This window comes from Nipponia nippon, unplaced genomic scaffold (assembly GCF_047370975.1).
Source record: "Nipponia nippon isolate SJK-2023a ecotype South Korea unplaced genomic scaffold, ASM4737097v1 scaffold_4, whole genome shotgun sequence".
Taxonomy (NCBI): domain Eukaryota; kingdom Metazoa; phylum Chordata; class Aves; order Pelecaniformes; family Threskiornithidae; genus Nipponia; species Nipponia nippon.
Window position 1 is genome coordinate 120,250,919 of NW_028262358.1, and position 24,638 is coordinate 120,275,556.

Consider the following 24,638-nt stretch of genomic DNA (forward strand, 5'->3'; position numbering starts at 1 on the left):
TGCTTTCCACTCAGGTGACCCACAGCCTGTACTGGTACATGGGGTTGTTCCTACCCAGGGGCAGGACTTGGCATTTCCCTTTGCTGAACTTCATGAAGTCACTTTTTTGCCAAGAAATCTTGTTTTCTGACATTGTAGTGATACTATAGGGGCCACCAGCAGGTTTTGAATTGTCAGTTCAACCTCCGAAGCCTTTCTCTTCTCCTCAGACACTGGCCTTTAATGAGATGATCTCAGACAGGTGAGAGATACCTTTCATAAGGCTTACTATTTCAGGTGATGCCTGCAGAAGTTTCTTGCCATCTGCCTTGCTGAAAGCTCAGTGCCTGCAAATCACAGCCTCTCTGCTTTGTAATCTTCATATTGCCAAAAAATAATTTTTTTATCTGAAGAAAGCGACGCACTGCTTTGCCACAGTGTCCCTGGCTGTGTCCCTGGCTGCTTGGGTAGCCTTCCAGCAGCTGGTGCAAAGTTCAAGGATTTGTCACAGTAACATCTAAGTTTTGCAAGCGGTGGAGTTGGTCCTCGTCCCAGAGCAGAGGAGAATTGGCTCTGCCTTTTCCAAAACAAGGGCTTGTCCCCTGGGCTGCTTGGTGCTTTGACATCTTGTCTCCATGGCAGTGATCAGCTGGCAAGGCTGGGAAAAGAGGCCCTATTCATTGACTCGGGTAATCCCGGCCAGCGCGGCCACGCAGGGTGCTGCAGCAGGCGGAGCAGCTGCTGCGGCAGGCAGCGAAGAGGCAAAATGGCTCTTGCTGTCCTCTTGGCAGCAATCCTGGGACTTCTTATTGTCAAGGCTGTTTTGTTTCAGCTGAGAAACCCGAGCTCCCCTCCTTGCATCAGGAGCTGGATCCCTTGGTTTGGAGCTGCGTTTCAGTTTGGGAAAGCTCCTCTGGAGTTTATAGAGCAAGCTAGGAGCAAGGTAACGGCTGTGGCAGTGTGCCTGCTCGTGGGTGCGTGCTCAGGGTGGCTGCCTGCAAGGGGAAAGGCAAGGAGAAACTTCTGCATTAAGTTTGCCCCTTTCCTGTCACGTTTTATAACATCAGGGGCATTTAGCTCGTGAAGGACCGGCTTTCTACCAGTAACACAATCTAAGTTGTGGAGCCGATCCAAGCATGATCTCCGTGCTGTGATCATCCTGTTTGGACCCAGCACCTCTGCTGTTTTGCTTTTGCAGTCTGGCTACGTGTTAATCTTGGTTTCAGATAATGTGGAAAGCCCTGTGCCAGGCGCTGGGACTAGGAGACTAATTATTTGCATGCCTAAAGTTAGGTTGGATTTCTGAGTACCAGCTGGTGTCCCTCAGCATTCAAGAGAGACGCAGGCATGCTCGGCAGGCAACTTTTTCCGTCCTAAAAAACTTACCAAAGACGGGTGTGAAGATTTACCCCGTGGACATGCCTTTCTTTCTGTCTGATAGAGAGACTCGAAATGATTAATTTAGATTAGATGCTTAATTTCTAGGCAGCTAATAGTAACTGACATAAAACCCAGTTTCCTGTTTTCATTCAGTGATGATAGCACCTGCTACTGCCATATAGTCAGCCCCAAGTGTTCGATACTGAAGGATCGCACAGCCCACTACTTGCAAAAACTAGCTAAAAATGAAACCACTGTAACATCCTGAAATTTGAAAAAAAAATATTAATAAATACTGGATGTTTAAGATTTATTTTCTCATTTTGAACTATTAGATTTCATATTTGTAAGTACTTCTTCGCAGCCATGGTGGTTATAAACTCGTGGTGTTAAATGAAAGCAGAGGTTCAAGTATAATCAGCTGAAGTGTGAGGTGCAGGAACATCGAGAGCTGTCGGTCTTGCATTAAACCACATGGGGTGCACCATGGAGTAAGCTCATGTGTATGATCTGGAGTTCTTTGGCTTCTTTGAGCTTAACAGGTGGGTTTTAACCTTATATTACTCTGTCTTTCCTTTATCTTTCATCTGTGCATACCATGATGGGTCATTTGTTCATTCATCTTAGGGCAGAAAGAAGGAAACTCATTCCAGTCCGTTCTCCTACTATTTTGGAAAACATGCCATATAATCCTTTAAATAAACTGATCAAGCCTCCCTTAAAAAAAACCAATCATAATATTTCTTTGACTCCTCTGATACAAGGCTGTTAGAGAAGTTCCTTGTTCTATTGAAAACATATCCTGGGGGCAACCCAATTAAAGCAGCCTGCCAAACTGTCCTTTCCAGTGCAGTCCCTTTTGGGGACAGATGTCTCACCATGACTTAAGCTTGCTTTAGTTGCCTTTTTTCCCAGGAAGCTTTCAGCAAAATCTCTTAGGCGAAATTCTAAAACAACCCTGACAGAAGAGTCCTTTTTGGGGTTTCATTCACAGATTGAATGAGCAAAACTTTTTGCGTACTAAAGAATGTATTGAAGTACAAATTCAAACTTAGTGGCTCTGGGTCCATTGATTTTGATGTTCATTTGCCTGGAGACCCTTTAGGCCGCTGTTGGTGCTATGGCAGCTGCTGACACATCTGAACACACCAGAAGCACCTGGAGGACTTTATAAACCCCAGGTTTTGTTGGGACAGAAACTAGAACGATGCATTTTCAATGGGAGAAAACTCAAAATAAGGCAAAGCAGAAAGGGAAGGCTTTCTTACATATCTCGCCTTTATGGTGTGTTTGCAGATAGGACCTTTCCTGTGACTTTTTTCTGAGTCCAGCAACTCAGCTTCCTTGTGACCTCTCCCTGCAGTCCCCAGGGGCCAAGAGGGACCTTTCTGTCCATCACCCCCAGGCTGGCTGCCTGCAGCACCAGCATCCCACCATCCGGCAGTTTCCCTGCCCCTGCTCTCCCCTTCCTCTCCTCAAACACCCCAGGCACGTCCCCTCCCTTCCCACCTCCCACACCAGCTCCATGTGCTGAGGCCAGGCAAGATAAGCCTTTTCCTGCCTGCTCCCTTTTAATGGAGTAGGCACTGTAGCATGGTACAGCCAAATAAAACAGGTGCTGCAAAATACATCTGCAATAATTCTCAGCTCCTTAATATTGCCAGAACAGGGTTAAGTGTCCCTAGTACGAGCAAGCTGCCCTTGTAAAAGTTAGTGCAGAAACAGGCTCTAGGCAGTGTGAAACCTCTTCAGCTCCGTAGGGTCATTACCTTCAGGGGAGGCTTTCGCAATTAGAAAATTCCTTCCCTGGATTAATCCTTCAGTCTGTCAAAGTGACACTCATTTGTTTTTCTTTCTTAAAGAGTTAGCTTTCTTATTATTGTCCCTTTTGTGTATATCCCTCACTGTTTTTTCTCTCAAGCCCTGGAATAACACCAGAATTCCGCTGTTTCCAGCCTGCGCTTTGCTTGAAGTTGGCTGCTTCTGTTTTCCTCCTACAGAAGAAGACGTGGGCTGGAAGAATTGTCTGGTTTTCCCCTTGTGTCATCAGTGGGTCTAAGAAAAGAAAGATCCCCTGCTCTAATAAAATATTTAATCTCTGGTCTAATAAAAGATACCACCTCTTCCTCCTAAAGCTGCCTGGCTAGTTAAAGCAGTTTTGCAGGCGGTCTGGGATGGGCAGGGTGGGCAACCAGAGCCACCATGCAACATAAAATAGAGGTAGAGCTGCTTAATGAGGGGCTCAAAGGATGTGGTCCCCACTTTGCCTGGCAAATGTGACAAGAGTTAATAAGGAAGTTCAGATGCTTCTCATCAGTTTGCTAATTAAGCTAGCAAGAAAAGCTCAGTTAAACCCAGGAGATTGTTGGGCACTGTTGGACCTGTGGATCCATGCATCACCCTCAGCGTGTTGATTGCATTTGGGACGTGGTGCCATGTCTTGGAACTTGGCAAGATGCCTCTCAGCCTTATTCTCCGTAAGCGGCTGCATGAGGGGTGGCTCGCTGGCTTACGTGGCAAGGGACATGCATCCTGCATGAGGTTTGATGGAGGGGAAACAGGCTGGAGAAGAGGACAAGGCTTCTGGTAGAGCATTTCTGAAGACAGTGTCCACAGCTGAGTCGCTAATGGTCTGTGACCCTGGTCCCATGCACAGAAGACCAAAATGCCAAAGTCCCTGAGATAGAGAGAGGACGTGGCATTGAACTTGTGCGTGTGTGCGTGCCAAGGGAGAGAAAACCAGCCCAGTGCACCCAGCTCCCAACGTGAGTCTTGACACCACTGCAGCTGTCTCAGCTGAGAGCGGTTGCTCCCTGCCTGGCAGCGCCCCTGGGAAAAATGGCAGTTTCCCTGGTTTCTGTCCTTTGGGATTTTGGGGAACACCTTTCTGAAGTTTTTCTTTCTCTGGAGTGTTACTTTCATGTAGGCTCAGATCTGCCTGTGATCATGGCACTGCTGTTTTGTGCAGTGTTTCACAGTCTTGGGGGAAAAACCAGAACTTTCATGAATGAAAGCAGCTTCATAGGCCCTAAATCCTAAGAGGGTTTTTATTTTGCTTTCTGTATCTCTGAATGTCATCAGGCGTCCTTAAACACTGTTTCAGACAGAGCAGTAAACTGGGGTGCAGTGTTGGCAGGCAGTGCCCACACTTCGTTGGTACCCGCCCATAACACAACGATGGTAAATGCAGAACTGTTTGACAGCTTGTTCCAGCAGCTGATTGTATTACATTAGAACATCAGCATCATTATATGGGGACAGATGAAAAATCTGTTTATTCAGATGTCTGTCTCAAACAGCAGCTATTAGTAGGTGCTCAGTAACGGGTGTAAGGAGCCGCCTTCTGCTTTTCCTTCCCAGCTTCTGGTCATTGACAGTTTAGGGACTTCCTAGGCTGGAATTTGCATCCAGGTGATCTGACTGTGATAACCTAATCTCTTTTGTTACCCTGTGGATAACTTTGGCTTCACAGCAATGAATCCATAATTTAACCGTGAACCATATGAAGAAAGTATTCTCTCTGGTTTTCAACCAGCTAGCTTCTAAGAGGTGCCCAGTAGCTTTTACATTAATTATGAACAATTATTCTTTTTTCACCTTTCCTGGGATCTAAGTCTCATTTAGTCTCCTTTTATTGAAACTTCCATTCATGCGTGCTGTGCAGCCCTTTGCCTTTTCTAGCTCAGTCTGTCCTGCTGAGATGGAATGGGCAAAGATACACATTAAATTGAAGATGTGGGCACAGGATGCTTTTAGTTGTTTGCTGTCCTTTCTCAGCAAGGTGAGAGCTCTAAATTAATTACTAGTACTTGTATAATAGATCTTGGTGTCATTTCAGAATGTGATTCTTCCAGGCCGCCGCCTTCTGTGATGTTTCTAGGTCTCCTCATAGTTTAGACTGCCAAATGACTCCAGATCATGAGTAAACTTTTAATTCTTTCTAAGGAATGAATGAGGAATATGTTTAAGGCCACACATCCTTATGTCTTCCTAAAAGCTGTATTGGGCTCTTCTTCAGTACATCCTATATATCCACTACTAATCTTGGTCTTTAATAACGCTTGTGAAAATTTGCTGAGTACTGGAATGACTCTTTGAGGCTTCCCAGGTCCTCCGTCAGGAGCTCTCTAGAAAGGCACCGCGTTTGCCCGTCCCATCCTCCTGTTGCTGAGGGTGAGTTAACAGATCACAGTGGGTAGTGCTGCAAGTTCATATTTTAATCCCTCTAGAGTTTTGAATTGAAGTCTTTATCACTGATTTACCTAGCACTTGTTTAAGTCTATTCGACTTAATACTTCCTTTGAAACAAGGTCTCGGTCCGTCACTCCCAGTGAAAGGCTCCAGGGTGGGACTTGTCTTAAACTGATGTGATCGCAAACTCAGGTTGCTTCCCCACTTGGTTCCTTTACACTTTGAGCGTTTGTCAGGCTCAGCAACACACTGGGAGACTTCCTGCGTCTGGCGTGCTTGGAAAAGTCTTTATTACTGGGGATGGGGATTGCCATTAGTAGTTTGATCCTCAAACCTTTTTTTAGTATTTTAATTTTACCTTTAATTTATCAGATATCATATATATTTGTAATTTCCTGTTTGGAGAAAAAAATCCTGCTTTCTGTAAGATATGTCTTCAAATATCCACCGTCAGTGTGCTGTTCAGTGAAGCTGACTTGCTCTGGAGGTCCTTCATGGAGCTTTTTTATTTCAATTTTGTTTAATATTGGTTTCATTTTAATTATTCTAAATAGATTGCAGGAAATTGGATGAGATTCAAAACCAGATTGTTTGTGTAGGTGTTTACAGGTAAGCAAGACGTCCAAGCTTTACTGATGGTTGGTGGACACGTAGTCAGTCCTGTCAGCGGAGTCTGAGGACGGTTCAGCTCCCCTTCAGAAACAGAGGTGGGCAGATGAATCGGGTTTTAGGCCCCCCTGACTGCATAGACTCGATCTCTGTTGTCTATAATGGGAGCTTAGGCAACTTGCTCACACATAATCATCTCAAATAAAGTGTTCCAATCTTTAATTGAGTGTGACCTTAATTGAATAATTAAGTGTTATTGCAGGTTACTATTAGTTCAAATTTAATTTTATTTTAAAATTAGTTTAAGTACTAAGTACATTAAGTTTAATGTGAATTTAAAGTTTAAAAAATCTGATTTAAAAACAAACACAGTACAAATTCACTGATTTTTATCCAGCCGGATGATGAGGACATGCTGTTATCCATAAAAAAGCAACTTTAGCAATTTAGCTATTATTAAAACAATATTTTATTTATTGTCACCCAGAGAGTTTAAACAGTCATTCTTTCTTTAATAATTTACAGTTGAAGGACACAATCAAAATCCAACTGATGTCAAGAGGAATCTTTTCTTTGGCTTCAAAGAGCTTTTGATGAAGCCGGCTTTACAATACAGACACAGACAACAAAAGAAATGGTTGAAGTCAATGGCGTAAACCATGTGAGCAAAGTGGATTCAAGGCTTTTCAGTACTCCAACAGAAAACTTCTTCTCACCCTTGTCAGCAATGTAACCTGGAAAAGAAAATCAAGTTTCTTGATGTGTCTAGAGACTTCACGAAAGCCCTAAACCTTTCCGTATATTTAATAACTTTGCCAAAAGAAGGTGGTGTGCATATAAATGTAAATGCTGGGCGTTTGATTTCCAAGGCTTTTGCCTATGAGCAGAAATTGCCTTGACTAAGAAAAAGATGCTAAAGATGCTTCATTTCCTAATTCTGATTTTTTTTTTTTATGCCTACATCTGACAGCCAGTAGATACGGCACATTTGTTCGCTGGTTTAGAGTATCTACAAGTATCGGTGATCTTTTTCATAACGTTGGAATCCAGAAGTGAATACGTATTGCTGAAAGTTTTGAGAGGGCTCTAGGGTATTAGATTAAGGGAAAATGAAAGAATGATTTATGGCATCAAAAACCTGCCCTGAATGTAAGTCTCAACAAACTCCATCTATTCTGCTCGAAGCTTGTTAGCTATTTTGATATTAATCTTTAAACACCTGTACAAGAAAGAATTGTTGGTATTAGCAGAACTATTAAACTAGAAAAGAAAAGGAAAAAAAAAGACATTAAAACGATGCAGGAGTGGGGAGTTTCTGTTAAAAAATGTAGACTGAAATAGCTAGGATTCTGGATTTTTACAACGTGGGTACTTTGCTATGACAGCTAAGGGGTGCAGTAGATAATCCATCACTTGGGTTCTTTGAATCCAGGTAGGTTGTATTGTTTGAACTGCAATGTAATTGAAATATAAAATGTTCATCTCAGAGAAGGAACCTCTTCTACGCTGCAGGAGGTCAGGCAGGCCGCTGTGATGTTCCCTTCTGGTCTGTCAGTCTACAGATTTCGGTCTGATTCATGTTCATCTTTGCGCACTTCTGAGCCAGGGTGTACAGAGAGCAGGAAGGACCAGGTCCTCCCTCCTGACCTCTCGGCAGTACTGAAGTCCTGTTGGGGCTCCCGTCAAATGCGTTAACAGTACAGTAACCTGAAATCTTTGTTTGTTCCAGCATGGGCCTGTATTCACAATATTCGCTCTGGGAAAACGGTTTACTTTTGTGACTGAGGAAGAAGGAGCTGAAGCATTTTTTAAATCTAAAGACTTAAATTTTGAACAGGCAGTACAACAAGCTGTCAAGAATGCAGGTAAATGAGACCTAGCTCTTTTAATGGAAATCAAATCTAGTTACCCAGGAACATTAAAGCCCAATCCAAAGCCCATTGGCTTTTTGATCATGCTTTAAGTGCTTATCTTAACCCAGGACTATGCTACGAAATGAAGGTGAAATGAAATTCCTATATGTAGATCCAGCACTGTAAGCCTGCTAAGTGATTTGGATTCAGTCTCAAGGGATCAAAGGTTTCTGAACCAGAGGCTGTTATCGCTTTTATCATCAAGCAACCTCAGTTTGAGATCAGGTCCTTTTCTGCGGCTCGACACTCCACCGTCCGTGGTTTGGAGCAATAATATGTTGTCCTATCATTTAATTTGAAAATCAGCTTGTAGCAATAATTAGTTGTTACCCTCTGGTACAACAGTGATTAGAAAGGGATGAGGTATACATCCCATCCGCAGTGGCATGCTCCACCAGCTCACGTGCTTTGAATTCTTTGAGCAGTTTGCCAGTTTTGGACTGTGAAATGAGAGAGAAGCAAGTTGGCAGAGAGACTGAGTCACAGAATCACAGAACCCCCGTGTCTGGAAGGCACTGCAGGAGGTTGCCTAGTCCACGCCCCTGCTCGGAGCAGCGTCAGCGACAGCAGGTTGCTGAGGGCTGTGTCCAGTTGGGTTTTGAGTATCTTCAAGGATGGAGACTCCTCAGCCTCTCTGAGCAACCTCTTCCTGTGTCTGACCATCCTCACAGTAAAAACTTTCCTATGTCTCAGTGGAATCTCCTGTATTCCCATTTGTGCCCATTGCCTCTTGCCCGGAGAAGAGCCTGGCCTCATCTTCTTTACTCCCACCACCAGATATTTATCCACACTGATAAGATCCCCCTGAGTCTTCTCTCCTCCAGGCTTCACAGTCCCAGCTCTCTCAGCCTCTCCTGGTATGACTGAGACAATGTACTACAGCATGAAGACCCAAACTGGGTTTTTTGGGTTAATTTCTTTTTCATGTCAGTTGGTTTTGTGGAGTGCGTGCACATCTCTCTACATCCACATGGAAGCTGGGGGGAAATCTCTGGATTGTTGATTCTGGCACTGAAGCTTCGTGAGGCAGGAAGATGTTACACAGACTGGTAGAAGCAGAGGGCTCACCAAAATCTTTACAGGGTTAGAAGGAAGATGTCTGGGAATGTCACTCTAGGAAAATGAGGGCTAAGGCATTTAAATTAGAGTCACAAGTTATGTGTAAAAATTTTCACTCTATCTTTCAGTGAAAATCTACTTCATCTACTTCCCAAAACGTTTCTGCTTCTCTTTGTATTTAGTTTCTGTCCCTGCAGAAGCATTTTATCAGAACCACGGTAACCTCTACAGCATGATGAAGGCAAAAATGGGTCCTTCTAATCTGCACACGTTCACAGGCGCTTTGTGTACGGAACTACATGAGCACATGGCACACCTGGGCACGGAGGGCGCAGGCGACCTCAACGACCTGGTAAGGTAAGGGAGTTTTGCGGCACATCTCTAAGGCATGGGTAACCTGTGTGGGAGCAGAGATGTTACCATAAAGCTCAGGCTCACAAGTCTTAGAAAAGCTGTGTCAGGGTGCTCATCACTGCTTCACAGTTTCGGGTGGCTCACAGAGCGGACAGGTTTTCATCTAAAGGTGTTTCACCCAGTTAGGAGAAACATCTGAATTACTTATTTGGAAGAAAAAAGAAACCACAGCATCTTCCAACAAACCCTCTTTCCCAAAAGATGGGATGAAAGTTTCACATGTTTATGAAGAACTTATGGACAGACAAAATGCTTGATCTGCAGCAGGATGAAAAATTTCCCTGCCTGTTTTGAGCCAAGCCTAGCCCAAAGCTTAAATAAGACTTCTGCAACTGACTTTGCTGCCAGAACGTCATCCTTCACGTAAAAAAATCCCTTTACTGAGAGTTTCATGATCTCGGGCAACACCTGTATCTTGCTGTATTGCTTGCATGGCAAGGTTTTGGTAGCAGAGGGGCTACAGGATGGCTTCTGTGAGAAGCTGCTGGAAGCTTCCCCTGTGTCTGACAGAGCCAATGCCAGCCGGCTCCAAGACAGACCCACCGCTGGCCAAGGCCGAGCCCATCAGTGATGGTGGTAGCGCCTCTGGGATAACATGGTTCAGAAGGAGGGGAAAGAAACCCTGGGCAACTGGAGCCGGAGAGAGGAGTGAGAATATGTGAGAGGCACAACTCTGCAGACACCAAGGTCAGTGAAGAAGGAGGGGGAGGAGGTGCTCCAGGTGCCAGAGCAGAGATTCCCCTGCAGCCCCTGGGGAAGACCACGGTGAGGCAGGCTGTCCCCCTGCAGCCCATGGAGGTTAACGGTGGAGCAGAGATCCACCTGCAGCCCATGGAGGACCCCACGCCGGAGCAGGGGGATGCCTGAAGGAGGCTGTGACCATAAGAGTCATCCACAGTAAATCTGCTGTCATCTGTTCTTATGATTTTGCCAGACAACACAGGATAGAAGAATTGGAATGCAATGCCCTGCATAATTGTTGTTTAGCTGCCTCAAAATTAAATCCATAGAGCCAGCAGGTGGCTCCATCTTCCTTATGATCTGTAGAAAAGCAAGAAAGTGAAAGAGCCCTTGCCTGAAATAGGTGTTTAGCAGTGGCTGGAACCCAGCAAAGACTGCATAAGGGTTTCTCAGAGCTCAGGAGTACAGGTGAAGCGGCCTGGGGAATGAGCTCAGAGTCTGCAGGATAACAGAGGAGAAAATAGGAAGGAGCGAGATAAAAAGAAAACAAAAGAAGCATTGTTCAGTCCAGCAAAGCTGCAGCCAGAGGAAGGATTTCTCAGGGTGTCTGGCTGCAGAAGGGGTTGCGCAATGCCCAGAAGGTCCACCTGGGCTAAGCTGAAATAAGAGGGGTGGTTGATGGGGAGAAGGGGATGTCATCACCCAGAGCTTTTCTGCCACTGCTTGAGTGACCAAACGCTAACTGATGAAGTTCAGCCACAGGCAGAGGACTAGCCTGAGGTCCGTGTATCTCCCCGCCTCTGCTTAAAATCTCCCGTAAGCGTGTGAGTGAGGTAGGAGCCTTGTGCCAGCCCTTCCATACTCGCGTGACGCTCGAGTCCTGCACTCGTAGTGTTGGCAATTCAGCGTGCCGCGTCCTGACCTAAAACTGCTGCACCAGCTTCCCTGGGGCCTGTAAGTCATGGGGATCTTGTCCTTGCAGGCATGTCATGTATCCAGCAGTGGTGAACACTTTGTTTGGGAAAGGCATCTGCCCGACAAGTCAGAGTGAAATCAAGGAGTTTGAAGAACATTTTCAGAAGTATGACGAAGACTTCGAATACGCTTCTCAGATGCCCGAGTGCTTCCTGAGGTAACGGAGCGGGGATGATGCACGTGGTGTACCCATTACAGGCTTTTTGCTTGCTGGGATATCAACCGTGAGAGACATTTCCCCTGGAGGATGATGAACTGTCTTTATCGACAGTGCACCCTTGGGTCAGGCAGGCTTTCAGCTAGGTGCTTCAAAAAAGTTCTGACCTTGTCTCCTGCATTTTCCTGGCATAAAGCAGAAACAACCTTGCTTAGGTGGGCAGGGTCCGGCTTGGAGCTGTCAGGGAGCAGCAGAACTGGGCAAATGGCAAAGGTCTGAGCCTAAATGTGAGTCCCAAGCTGCGGGGGTCCCCCGTGAGGCATCTCTCTGCTCTTTCCCACACTTTAAATGTTTTCCTAGACTGATCCCAGGTTGCATGGCTGCACTGTCGCAGAGCTGACCTTGGGTAGAGGCAACCAGACTCCAAGGAAGGGAGCCTGTCAGTGCTCTCGGGGCCATGACAGCACTTTGAGCACCTCAAAATAGCCTTCAGAAAGAACTAAGGATGCTCTAAAAATGTGGCCTTCATTTTCTCAGGGGAGGTCATTCTTGAAAAGATTGACCTACGCGATTGTGCAAAGCCACAGTGAAAACCTGTAGTGGAATAGACATGAAAATCTGGGAGTCTTACAGTCACAGGTGCTGGCTGCAAGATGAGGTCTGGCCAAGGTGAAGTCGACACTACTGTCGGACTATTCATCAACTGACTGCTGCCCAGGGGCTTTTGGAAAGAAACCACAGAGTCCTCACGGAAAAGGAAATGTCGGTTTGTGCTGCCTCACTTAACTGCTTCTGGTTTGTTGCTTTTCTTTACAGGAACTGGTCTAAATCCAAAAAATGGCTTCTAAAATTATTTGAGAAAGTAGTGTCAGATGCTGAAAGGACCAACCCTGCAGAGACCGCATCCAAGGTAAACATCCGAGGCTACGAAATAAGATGACTTCGTTCTATATATTGTATGTATTCCTTTGCTGAAGGAATGGAGGGCAGGAATTATTTCAGTACTGGAAGAAATAAGCCAAATATGTCAGCTTTGATAGCTGTACCTTAGTTGTCTGGTATTGCTGTCACCTACAGTAGGACAGACCCATAATTTTGAGTCCTACTCCTCAGTTTAGTTTATTTCCTACAATTCTGAGAATTGACATCTTCCGCTGGGGAATTTTAAGCCAAGGGTTCAGAGCTATGACCCATCGCCAGCCTCTGGTATCGCAGTTGCAGTGAGCAGCTGAAAGAGGTGAGAGAAAGACCTCTTCAGTTATTTCTCTGAGGGCACCACGCTGTGAAATTTCAAAACCTTCGATGTACTATTTTTAAACCCTGGTGTAGAGTGAGTAGATCCTCCAGCAGCCAGACGAGTAGAAAATAGCAGATTACTGGATTGGAAGCCAAGTACCCTAAATATTGATTGTGTCAAAGCTGTGATAAGTTGTCCCCCTGGTTATTCTCCTTAGCTATGGCAAGAATTCTGTCTGTACGGCTGACAAACGCGAGGGCAGACTGGCCTGGGAATTTTGATCTACCAAATGATTATAGAACAGATCATTAAACAAACCAGGTTTTATTTAGACTTTAAAAGCTTTACATACCACAGTTTCTTTCATAAAATAAACCAGAATAATGGAAGGACAGAGAGGGCTGGAGAGGGGGTGGTGGGAGGTAAGAAGGTGCAGGAAGTAGGAGGCACAAACTCAGTGTCTTAGATTGGGTGGGAACGTGGAAAGAAGAGCGGTCATTTTTTATTCAAGGTCAGCCTTTTCCCCTCTGAAAAGCAGACAGGTAGCTTTGCCTTGAATGCATGGTTGCCCTGTATTTAAGGAAATACTATAAACAAAAGCTGATCCTAGAACATTACACAGTTGCTATAGTTTCAAAGAATATCAAGGCATTGAAGTCACTGGTTAGGTCACCACCAAAGCACCTGGAGCTAGGGAGCTCGCTGATGTATCAGACCATCTCTTCATAACAAGCACCTTTTTGGCAGGAACAGAGAGAACATTTTCTTCATTTCCATTCATTCAACTTGTTCAGTCCCATTTTCAGGTTCTTTAAAGTAGAGAAGTAGAGCAGGAATTAAAAAAGAATAGATTTCTTTTTTCTTTCTTCCACATACAGGCAACAATGGGGAGTGAGGGAACCAAATCCCCTAAAAACTTTAAGAAAATGGAGGGCAATGCAAGTATTCAGTAGGGATTCACGTGGTGCATTGACTTCTTCTGGCCCTCTGCCTAGGAGTGAGTCTCACTTTCTCCTAACAGCTGTCAGCTCTGCTTTGTGACTGCAAAAAAAACCATAACTAACATTACTTCTCTTTGATAAACTAGTCGTACATTATATCCTTGAATTCTGGTAAGCCCTACCCTAAACTAGATTTTAGTATGTTTTTGGAAATACACATTATTATCTTTTATTTATAACAGACCCTACTGCACCATCTCCTGGATCACTTGCAAGGAAAACATCTAGCTCCCAACTATGGTCTCCTGATGCTGTGGGCTTCCCAAGCAAATGCTGTCCCTGTAAGTACATCGGCTACAGAAACACCTTCTCTCGATCCTGTTCAGAAGCCTGTTATTTGGAAAGCAAAGACTTTGAACCAGAGGTCACACACACTGCGTGTATTCCAAAGAAAGGATTATCACTCCCACATGCATCACTACAAATATACCCAGGCTGCAATGTCACAGAAGCGATGACAAGAAAAGCTCTTCTTGTTTTTTTCCTAAATTATTATGTCCTCTATCATAAGATTTCGGGAACATATGTCTCATAGCTATTCAGATCCCAGTCTTAAGCTGCGAAGAGCATTTAACTTTATTTTGAAGCACTGTAGCTGTATTATAGTAGAGACTCTATTTTAAATAGCCTGGTGTTATCAATTGCAAAGAATATCAAAAGCATAATATAGAGTAACTTCATCTGTGTGTAAATCCTTGAGTGAATTTGGCTCTTTCGCTTTGGGGGATCTGCTATACAAATGCCAGTGTTGCTTCAGGGGAAGAAAAGCAATAGTTTGATTCTACTGCCACTTAAGTTTTGTCTGTGTTAGAAACGGATTTGACAGATTAATGATACAGATGTATGCATGCTAACAAGCCCGATATATCTAACACAGCTTAGGCTGGACAAAGACGTTTATAGGTATTTCTTAGATGAAGAATCCATAGCAGCAAAAACATCCTTTATTGACCATGACTACTAAGCTCTTTCCAGCACAGTTACGTCCGTTACAGATGTGATTTAGAAAAAAACGACAGTGAGTTATTTTTATATGTACTCCTAGTGGATATATCTATGTTTTTTGTAGACTGGATATTGCTACAATTTACCCTAAAGGGATTTCATCCATTTCAGTGAGGTTTCTGTGGATTCACATGTTGGTATAAGTGAGAGTCATAGCCTGCCGTCTGTTATCAGGATAACTGACATTCCTTCCACAACACTGTCATTACTTACTTCTGTAATATTCAGCTGTAAATAGACAAACAGATATTTCGTTGTTTCTCAGAATAGTCACAACCACTGTTCCAGGGACTGGAATGATGAAAAAAGGCCTTTCACCTTCCAAGGGGAATTTTTACAAGCGCGTTAAACCCTTTTATCTGAAACAATTCCGTTATCCCTCCTCAGCCCATGGAGCGAAGCCACGGCGTCCAAGTGCTGCACAAGAAAACTAAGCGACCAGATTTGTTTTGCAGAAGGAGGGCTGCATCCATGTGGGGCTATTTGGGAAATAACAGGAAGAGTTCTCATCCCTCACCAGCACAGATGGCCCACGACCAGATCTGCGTGCAGGCTGCATCTCCTGCTAGCTCAGCAAGAGGGGAGGGAGTCCTGGCAGTGCTGCGAGTCCTTCTGGTTTCATCCGACTTAAGAGGATTTTCTCCTTTCCTAAATTTCTTGATTTTCAACTTCATTGCATAATCAGTTAGCAAATTATTTCTAAAGGGGATATACCACTGCTTGTTTTGCTGTTAATGAAAACTTTTCCTGCCCATCTTAGTGCGACTCACTGTGTCGATGCCCTGCAAATTATATCACCTCATTTCTGCTAATATTAGTAGGAATTTACTATTCAATTTTTCCTCCATTCATGCTGCTAAATGTAGTCACACACAATGATTTAGTAATTCATTTTAACACCTAGTTATTGGAAATTAAAGAAAGGATTCTGTGTCTCAAAGCTCAAAGCCAAAGCTATGTAATGTTCACTGAAGATAAGTACACAGCAGATGACTAGACCTAATCTCCCGGGATCTGAGCCCTTAGATGTGGATTTACCCTGGAAGCACAGCTCCCCGGGCATCCCAGCTACAACAGGCACATCCAAAAAAAGTGCCAGTGTTTTCACCTGCCTCTGTGATGTGCTACAAAGATACTGTAATTCTGTGCCATATTCCTGAGTTAAAGTACTTTCATCTCTGTTTAGATTGCATTCTGGACCCTTGTTTTCATACTGTCTTATCCTTCCATTTACAAGAAAATCATGGAAGACCTGGCTTCTGTTTTTGGCAAAGCAGGTAATAAATCTGATCACGTCCTTCTGGAACCTAGAAATGATTTATTCTGTGTTGGCCCAGCACACGGCCAATGGGCAATGGCTGGGAATAACAAGTGTTGCTGCTGAGGGTACTACTGATAACATAGGGTCCAGCTCAGAGTTCTTTACTCAGCGTATGCTCAAGACATATTTTTAAGCAAAAACACCTTTGAAGTTAGCAAAAGAAGGTAGAAAAAGAACCGTGTGTATTTGTCTCTTTGTTCCTCACCTATCATTTAAAACTAGATTTGTATTAATGAGTCTTGTGCTTTTTTCATGCATCTATGGTAGGGTCAGATGAGGTCTTTCAATTCAGCTGCTTTTCATGGTGTGATGTTCCCCAGAGTTACAGCTGCTCTGTGCAAAAACAGGCCAGAAACTGGTGTCTTTTCTCTCATCTGAGGCCAGTTTGTCCAGCAGGATTCACCCCCACATGACTAATCTCTTTCCCTCAAAAAACAGTCACCTACTGGGAGCAGTTATTCACACATGCAGTCCCCTGAACGAGGCTTAGACTTTCATGGACGACTCTTGGTTGACATGAGTCAAAACCACATCAAGGAACATGCCAATAATTAACCAATAAGGATAATCGTGAACCAGTGCTTAAGCCTTTCTCCTGGCCCTGCTTTATTTGCTAATGTTAACATAGCCCAAGGGCTCAGCCTTGACTACTTGTCTTGGTGCCTACAGTCCCTGAGATTCCCACGCCGTGTCCTACCAAAGTACTGAAAAAGTCCAGGGACTCCTAACTTCCAAGATGAACTTTGTTTGGCCTCTTCTGGCAAATGCTGTATCTACAGCTACCTTAGAGTTATTAAGTTATCTTCAGTGGCTTTTCTTAAATTGTACTGATTTTGGTCCATTTATTTACTTTGAAATATAAAGAAAATTTCTGGGTGTAAACAAAGTCTTAAAGTCTTGAGGTATTCTGTCAGAAGGTCTAAAGCAAGGCATGTCAGCATGTATCAAAACAAGTATGAAATCTAATTTTTACACAGTCTCTTCTTTCTCATGCCACAACAGGTAAAGATAAAATAGAAGTCTCTGAAGAGGACCTTAAGAAGCTCCCTTTTATTAAATGGTGCACTTTGGAAGCCATACGGCTGAGGTCTCCAGGTGCAATCACCAAGAAAGTAGTAAACCCAATAAGAATTCAGGTGAGTTTCTTTTCTTTTCTTTTTTTTCTTTTTTTTCTTTTTTTTTCCCAAAAGGAGGCTGTATGTTTTGTCTGGAAAGTGGCTTCCCAATAGATCTAGATAAAATTAAAATAGTAGAGATATTCCACAATCTCACATATAACTTCTGTTTAGTTTAACAGATTTACTCATCCTCGTTATTTTAATTGTCATTAATTTAAGAGTGGTTTTGCTTTTTTTGCTCATAGTTTTACCTTCAGTTTTGAACTGAATTTAAATTAAATTGAACTGAGCTGGAGATACTGTGCTGATGCTCTATGAAATAGTAATCGGACACAATAAATACAGTAAAAGGCACCATGATTTATTAACTGATGAAGCTCCTTCTTTTCTGTTTGTTCTCTTCAGTGCCATTTAGAGGGGAAGTGCCAGCGTTCAGGAGTCTAACAAATAAATATTTGGGAGAAAAACACTCTCTCTTAAGGAATCGGCACTCATGCCCATTTAAGAAATTACTAAAGTCCCGTAAAGGTCTATTGTCATATAAGTCTTTCTGTGAAGTTCTTTGTGCTTTGAAGGAAGTGCTTAACAAAAGATTTAGAAAAAAATACCAGTTCACATGGTACGTCAAGAAGTGGGAAAGCCAGAAATAATGTTTCTATTATTTCTATACCTGAAAAACCAAATAAGAACAAAAATAGTCTTTCCACATTCTCTACTGTTTAGGTCTTTCTTATGGAAAAAAGGGCAACAGCAAGAAGAAGCTTCAAACGTGTAATATGCCCACCGTGGCTTTACCACCTTTACTTGTCCTCTGTTAGGACCTTCTGCTGATGGAAGAGAAGTACTAAGGAGGGACTGTTTTGTGAGCTGAACCCGTGATTTTCTCTTTTCTTAAGAGTTTTTTCTCCTTTCCAGAATTTCACCGTCCCTGCAGGGGACATGCTGATGTTGTCGCCGTATTGGTTGCACAGGAATCCAAAATATTTTCCTGACCCAGAAATGTTCAAACCTGTAAGTTGTCACTCCTAGCATGGGTATTTTGCTGTCTTTTCTCCTCTTTATTTCACAACTAAAGCACATGGACAAATTGGCTTAAAGTGGGGCATTCCCCATCGTCTGGAGGATGGCCTCGTGTACAGAGAAGATGTGCACAAAAAGGAGGAGCCTGTAGGAATAAGCAAGACTTTAAAGTTCAGTTCTATATTCCAAATAATATGGTGCTACTGTATATCACTTTGGTCTTGATTCAAAGCCCACCGTGGAAAGACCCCACTGATTTCACTGTTGAACCCAGCTCCAAGTGCTCTCCTCCCCCTGGCATCTGTCTGTGTAGCTCATCTCCACGTATTTACCCAGGCTCATTGGTCTTTCCAGTCAGATGATTTCGGGTAGATATTAGCTCTGCTAATTCAGTAGCTCATCTAGAGTTTCTTGATTATTATTCCACTCCAGGTGGCCGCGTGGGCAGGCTTGTTACTGCTCTTTTTAGCACCATCCGCTGAAAAACGGTTTGTCTTTTTTATAGAAATACATCAAGGAGTAATTTAAACAAAACTTGCCTTTTAGCAAACTCTTCAGCAATTTGAAATCCCTCGTAACAATCCCTGCTTGTCTGAAACCCTAAGCAGAAACCTTGATGCGGCAGCTTATTTCTTTAGTAACTTTATTCCTAAAAGGCAAGGTAGCTTGTTTTTTAGAAACTCACCCTTTTTCCATGAGGAACAGGGGAGTACCCCTTGGACATTGCCGTCCCAAATGGTATCGCCTTGCTTCGTCACCACTGAGATTTTTTTGTCTTGCTTTCATTGGATTTCGATGCTAACAGGTTTCCTCTTCAGAAAGCTCTAAACAGCCCAAGCTGAAAAAAAATCCAAAATAAACAAACAGAAGATTGCATCTTCTCTAAGACAGGTTCCTCAGAGGAGTTAGCCACCATAAACTTGGCGGGGTGTTACCTGAAGGCCTTGGTAGAGTTGCACGGAGTTTCTGGAGGCTGGTATAGTTTGTCGCCCAGCATTCAAGAGATTTACTTCTGTCAGTGTCGCCCACCCAAACTTTAGCCAATACTGCTTTGCTTCTCGTGTTGTTCCTTTGCTCTTAAAGCAACTTGATGGAGCAAGGAGCCCTCTGGGTACAGACAGGTCGTTTTTGTTGAGAAGAGTTCATTTTCTCACACACTGGCTTGCACCTGAGAATGGGACGGTGCAATCCTGGCCTTTCTCTTGTGTGACGGCTCAGACACCTGGCATTTATCTGTGCACAGCGTCTTAGAAACGGTTTGTGTGCCAGACATGCACGAGTCGTTTGTGTGCCGTCATACGATTTTGTGGCTGAGGGAAGGTATGGGTTGAACATTTGCTTTGAATGTGCATATATTTAAAAGGAGAAGGTCGCATTTTTGTAGGCATGCTCGAGACGCAGGATTTAGAAAAATGGGGAGGTATAGGAAGAATGCTTTAGGGGTGATTTTGAAAACCTCTCCAGCACTAAGTATGTTGGAGATGGGACCCTCATTTCTTTCCCTGAGTTGGTGCTGACTTTTGAATCCAGACTCCCAACACTAACAGGTTGAATGCAAAAAACTGCGTTAATGCAACTCTGTATTGAGGATTAGCTGTCCAAGGTCATTTTTAGCCTGGAGAAATAAAGTTAAGCTTTATTTATATAAGGCTGATTTGGAAAAAAAAAGTTTCTTCCCACAGGATCGTTGGAAAGAGGCAAATTTAGAGAAGAATGCTTTCTTGGACAGCTTTGTGGCATTCGGAGGAGGGAAGCATCAGTGTCCAGGAAGGTCAGTGAAACAGCTGGGGTTTATTTATTCCCAAACCCTGCAGAGAACAACTCTCTTGAACTGGGCTCCTCTTACACTTGGAGATAAAGTGTTTTCATTGCTTTGCTCTTTGTCAGTGCCTTAATGTTCAGTATTATCTGGACCTTGTTTAAACTGATTTGAAAGTGGTTTCATTCCTGGAAAAGAGAGGTTAGGTCACGATATAAAAGCAGAATCTGAGACCAGCGTATCAAGGGCTATCCCCCAGGGAGGAAAGTCAACTTTCAGCTGCTGCTGAGGTACCTTTTCATCAAGGGAGAGTTGTTTCACTTACAAACATGCCAGTTTACAGACACAGGCTTTTAGGTTGCCATAAACCAGTTCTAAACTAACCTAAAGAACATTTCTCTGGTGTGTGACTCTCTTGTCATCCTCTGTGATGCCACTGATATCTTTGCTAATCTTCATATGTTTTAACTCTCTCCTCTCTGTTTAAATCTTGTCTTTGCATTAAGGCCCACGCAATTGTACAATGGCTTAAATTGCAGATCCTGTCTCTCTTCACTCCTCCAGCAATGCCAGCCTCGATGCTTCCTGCATTCCTTCTGCTGTTTTCTCTGCTGTCCCTCTTCCTGGAACAAGTCCCAGGGAGCCAGCTGCTCCTCTTTCCTGTGTTCAAACATCTATGCTCAATTCTCTGCCTTCAAAACCTGGTCTCCTCTCAGAAGCAAGTAACCAAGAATCCTTAAAACTAGTCACTTTAACTCAAGAGTCCCATGTGGAGCAAGGAATCCAGAGGGTGTTGCAGAGGATCTGGATTCTTGAATCTGCACCCTATAGGAGGCTGGACACGACTGTCAGATAAACTTTGTGAAGGCATTAAAGACATAAACAAAATGAATAAACCTGCATTCACTATTTAGGCTTGCCGGAGGCAAGTGCTCACTCACTGCTGTACCTCCGTGACTTGTACCATAGTCCTGAGCTAAATATGAGCACAGCCTCATTCCCAGCAAGGGCGACAGCAGAATTCACAAGAGGCATCCGCAGGTACAGGACAAGCTACAAAACAATGTTTCTGAAAGCTGCTTGTTTATATATACTGACCTATTTCTTTGTTCGGGCTGTTCTCTGCACTCTGATAATATCTTTAAAATAAGTTTAAGGTTAGAAAGAAAATGATAACATTTCTACATAGACAACAGGTGGAGAATCTTTTTCTTGCTGAGAGACAAATAGTCCTTTCAGACCCTTTGGCAGTCCACATGGTAACACACACCTTCACATTTTTCAGCAGTAATTCTAAAAGAATAATGTGGTGGTCTTGGAAGAAAGGAAATGAAATCAAGGGATGTATCTAGATCCCAGGTTGCAGATTTCTTTGGTATGACTGAATGAAACAATGATATTTCAAGTTTAAGATGCATTTTCATTTAATTCAGTGCTGTCATTTATAAATGAAATGTATGAAACATTTCATTTCTCCATTGCAAAAGTTCATCATGAAATTAAAAAGCTAATTTGATCAAACTGAAAGCTAGATAATAACTTACTTGTCAAATATTCTAGCAAACTGACCTGGGAAGAGCTCCTACAAAGCCATTTCTGAGCCATCTTCTCTTACCTAAAAGAAAAATTTGATGGCAGTGAAGCTACTTTTGTCAAACCAGGTGACTGTTGCCTGTGCAACTGTGCTTGTCTTGCACGGCTCCGTCTGTTGTCTCCTATCTTATGCTGACATTGTAAACCCTTCAGCACAACGGCCACGATTTCATTCTCAGACTCCATTTACTGCAGGACCTCAATCCACAGCTGGGCTCCTGGGTTCCAGCACAGCACCAATATGTAGCAGTGCATTGGGGGCAAGATCTCAGAAAGCACATCCTTGTCAAACCCCCTTGTGACTAAATAAAATGAGAAGGCAGCCGTGACTCAGAGTTTCTGCAGGAAAACTGCTCTAGAACTCAGTCACGAATACGAAAGAGAGGTGGGCATTTAGCTGCAAGAAAGCTCATGGTTTCTGCTCAGTATAATGCGCTGTGGGAGAGAAGGATGCACTGGGACTCCGCAGTCCTGCCTTTCACTCCTGGACTGTCCCTCTGGCCCCCCTCGGACATGTGTGTTGCGTATCGTCCTTGTCTCTCAGCGTCTCTGTTTGCAGAGCAGAATAACAACAGCAGCCTGTTGGGAAAAGAAAGCACTTTGAGATCTACCCCTAGTAACAAGCGATAGGATGAGAGGAAACGGCCTCAAGCTGCGCCAGGGGAGGTTTAGGTTGGATATTAGGAAGAACTTCTTCACCGAAAGGGTAGTCAGGCCCTGGCACAGGCTGCTCAGGGAAGTGGTTGAGTCCCCATCCCTGGGGGTATTGAAAAGACGGGTAGACGCAGTGCTTGTGGACATGGTTTAGTGGTGGACTTGGCAGTGCTGGGTTAACGGTTGGACTCGATGATCTTAAGGGTCTTTTCCAACCTTAACAATTCTATGATTCTATGAAGCGCCGCAGTCAGTTACCGGTTACATCCATTGCCGCTCGGGCAGATTGCAGCCGAACCCCGCCGCAGGTATGGAGGTATCAGAGCTGGTCAGCCTGCATCCAGCTGTGCTTGTGTTTGAAGGACAGCCCTCTGTAAATGCAGCATTTCCACTTTCAGGGCAACCTAGAGGCATTTTGGCATTTGGCTGCATCATGGTACATCCATGCCAACCCAGTGAGGATGGCTCAGAGGCGGGACCTCAAGGACCGCACTGTGCAACCAGTGCAGTGACTGTGAGGAGCCCACCTTTGTGCGGTGCTGCTGGTGTGGAGTTTGGGTTAGCAAGTCCTGCCTGACCTGAGCTAATTTCTACTGGAATCTCTCTGCACTGCATTCCCCCGAGCTCAAGGTCACCAAAAGCTCCCTATCTCAAGGTAATTCCAATGTGAAATCACGGAGATAATTCGGGTCTGAAGCTATGCCAAAACAAACAAGTATCCTCCCACTCGGGAGCGCAGGGTGGCTCCGTGCGCAGATCTGGATGGCTCTGCAGGAGTTAGCTTGGGTCTCGTGGGGATTATTAGCTTCCTCTTCACACCTGCCAGGCCAAATCCAGGCTGACGCCATGTGCAGTCATGTGGCCTTCTCCCCAGTGAATTCCCCAATAGCTGTTTTATCCAAGTTTTCCAGCATCTCTCAGATAATGGAAAATAAACTGTGTAGAAGACCAAGGTAGTATTACTATTTTAAGTAGGTATTTAAAACTTACATCTAAATTCTGCAAGTGAGTAATCCCGTGGTCTGGCGTAGGCGCATGCTAGTGCCCGAATGCAGAAAGCTCTTGTACATACCAACATTAAAAAATAATAGCCTAGAGGGGTTCACCTGCAGTTATCTGAAATCTTCTCCGGACTGACTAAGAAGGACTTTTCTGAGAGCGTCACAGAAAAAAACTCATGCCCTTGGGCCTCATACTGCATTCTAATGCTGACGCATTAAATAATAACTCCTGCTGTCACAGCTACTCTGAAGTCATCAGGCTCCCAGCTGTATTATATAACTTTATATAGCACAATTAGTCATATAGCCTTTTCTATATTTGACTGTCTTCTCACTCCTATGAAATTATATCAAGGCAGCAAGCGTTAGAAGAACATAAATGTTTACCCAGTGGAAAAAACCATAATGATAAGGGGCTGTTTTAAAATAGGGTGTCAGAGGGATACTGTCGGTCTAACGTTTCACCGGAATGAAGGGGCAGCCGCTATGTTCGTGTTGTTCGGCTTCATTGCTCAGCGAAGAAAGCCACAGCATATTTTCCTACTGAAGATAAACTTTCAGGCAGAACTAAAGCATGGAATGTAAAATGTGTCAAAGACACCCTGTTTCTTATCTGATGACAACACCCGTGTGATGGTCAGGCTGGATGGCCAATGTTTTCCTCCATTTTCTTGCAGGTGGTTTGCTATCATGGAAATCCAGTTGTTCGTTGTGCTATTCCTATACAAATATGAATTTGTGCTTTTGGATGCAGTACCAAAGGAGGTAAAAGATCCATGCATTTAGATAGCGTTCCACATCTTTATATCCTTCATTCATCACGCTCAGCTGAACAACCAGGTTCAACTGTGGTTATGTATAATGAAGCAAAATTTTGAGAGGAGTGTTAATAAAACATGTAATGAATAACTTGATCTTCATTTTAACTCAGAAAACCCAGAGTAACTCCAGCAATGTTAGTGGGGCTGCGCTGTCTATACAAGAATGCACCTGCAAGAGTGTTTTGTCTCACCATTGCCTAAACATTACAAGAGATTTTATAATTGCTTTCTGCCATTCACAAAAACAATGACTATGGAACTGGATTATTAATACTTTAAAGATATGAAATCAGATGCAGCACTCGCAGTGCTCTTCCACTACATAGTCAGGGGTGGGTGGAAGAGAAGTGATTAGGGTAAGACTGTAGGAGCAACTGTGGCACAGAGAGGTTTTACCATTAAGGGAGAGTGGCACGGTCTCCACCCTCAGCAGTAATTTCCTTCCCTGTTTGGACTGTGTCCTTTCCACTTTCCAGAAATCCTTCTTCCTCACAAACGTGGACTGCTGCAAAGTCAGCATGTCTGTCTGTCACAGCCTAAACGTGACAAACACGCTCTATAGCTGAACTGCCAAGGAGAAGAGGGAGAAGTTGAGAGTGGCATGGGCTTTGTATGATTGCCCTTTAGGCTGGAAGTCGGAAGCTGGGAGAACTTAATTCCTCTGCTCTCCTTGAAGAACGTGAGATGTTGATCTCAAGTAGTGGTAGAAAGTCCACCCAGAATGTGGAGGAAGGTGCCTCTTCCTGACTG

At 43.8% G+C, this 24,638-nt stretch overlaps 2 protein-coding genes across 3 annotated transcripts in view; one reads left to right on the top strand and one right to left on the bottom strand.

Moving 5' to 3' along the window:
* The window catches only part of CYP39A1 (cytochrome P450 family 39 subfamily A member 1), a 25,341-nt gene continuing 703 nt past the window's right edge, over nt 1-24,638 (top strand). Inside the window, exons 1-11 of one of the 2 annotated variants that reach the window (XM_009467332.2) lie at nt 1-922; nt 7,889-8,024; nt 9,314-9,488; nt 11,209-11,358; nt 12,175-12,268; nt 13,779-13,877; nt 15,788-15,878; nt 16,925-17,058; nt 17,956-18,051; nt 19,743-19,831; nt 23,745-23,832. In XM_009467332.2, the coding sequence (XP_009465607.1) occupies nt 746-922; nt 7,889-8,024; nt 9,314-9,488; nt 11,209-11,358; nt 12,175-12,268; nt 13,779-13,877; nt 15,788-15,878; nt 16,925-17,058; nt 17,956-18,051; nt 19,743-19,831; nt 23,745-23,832 (1,329 nt within the window). In that variant the 5' untranslated portion in view covers nt 1-745. Of the gene's footprint in view, nt 923-7,888; nt 8,025-9,313; nt 9,489-11,208; nt 11,359-12,174; nt 12,269-13,778; nt 13,878-14,988; nt 15,879-16,924; nt 17,059-17,955; nt 18,052-19,742; nt 19,832-23,744; nt 23,833-24,638 lie in introns of those variants that run through there. The other variant, XM_087776948.1, reaches the window with a different exon arrangement.
* Nucleotides 21,855-24,638, bottom strand: part of LOC148053497 (uncharacterized) — a 13,274-nt gene continuing 10,490 nt past the window's right edge. Inside the window, exon 5 of the mRNA XM_087776949.1 lies at nt 21,855-21,991. Coding sequence (XP_087633075.1) covers nt 21,953-21,991 — 39 coding nt within the window. The 3' untranslated portion in view covers nt 21,855-21,952. The remainder of the gene's footprint in view (nt 21,992-24,638) is intronic.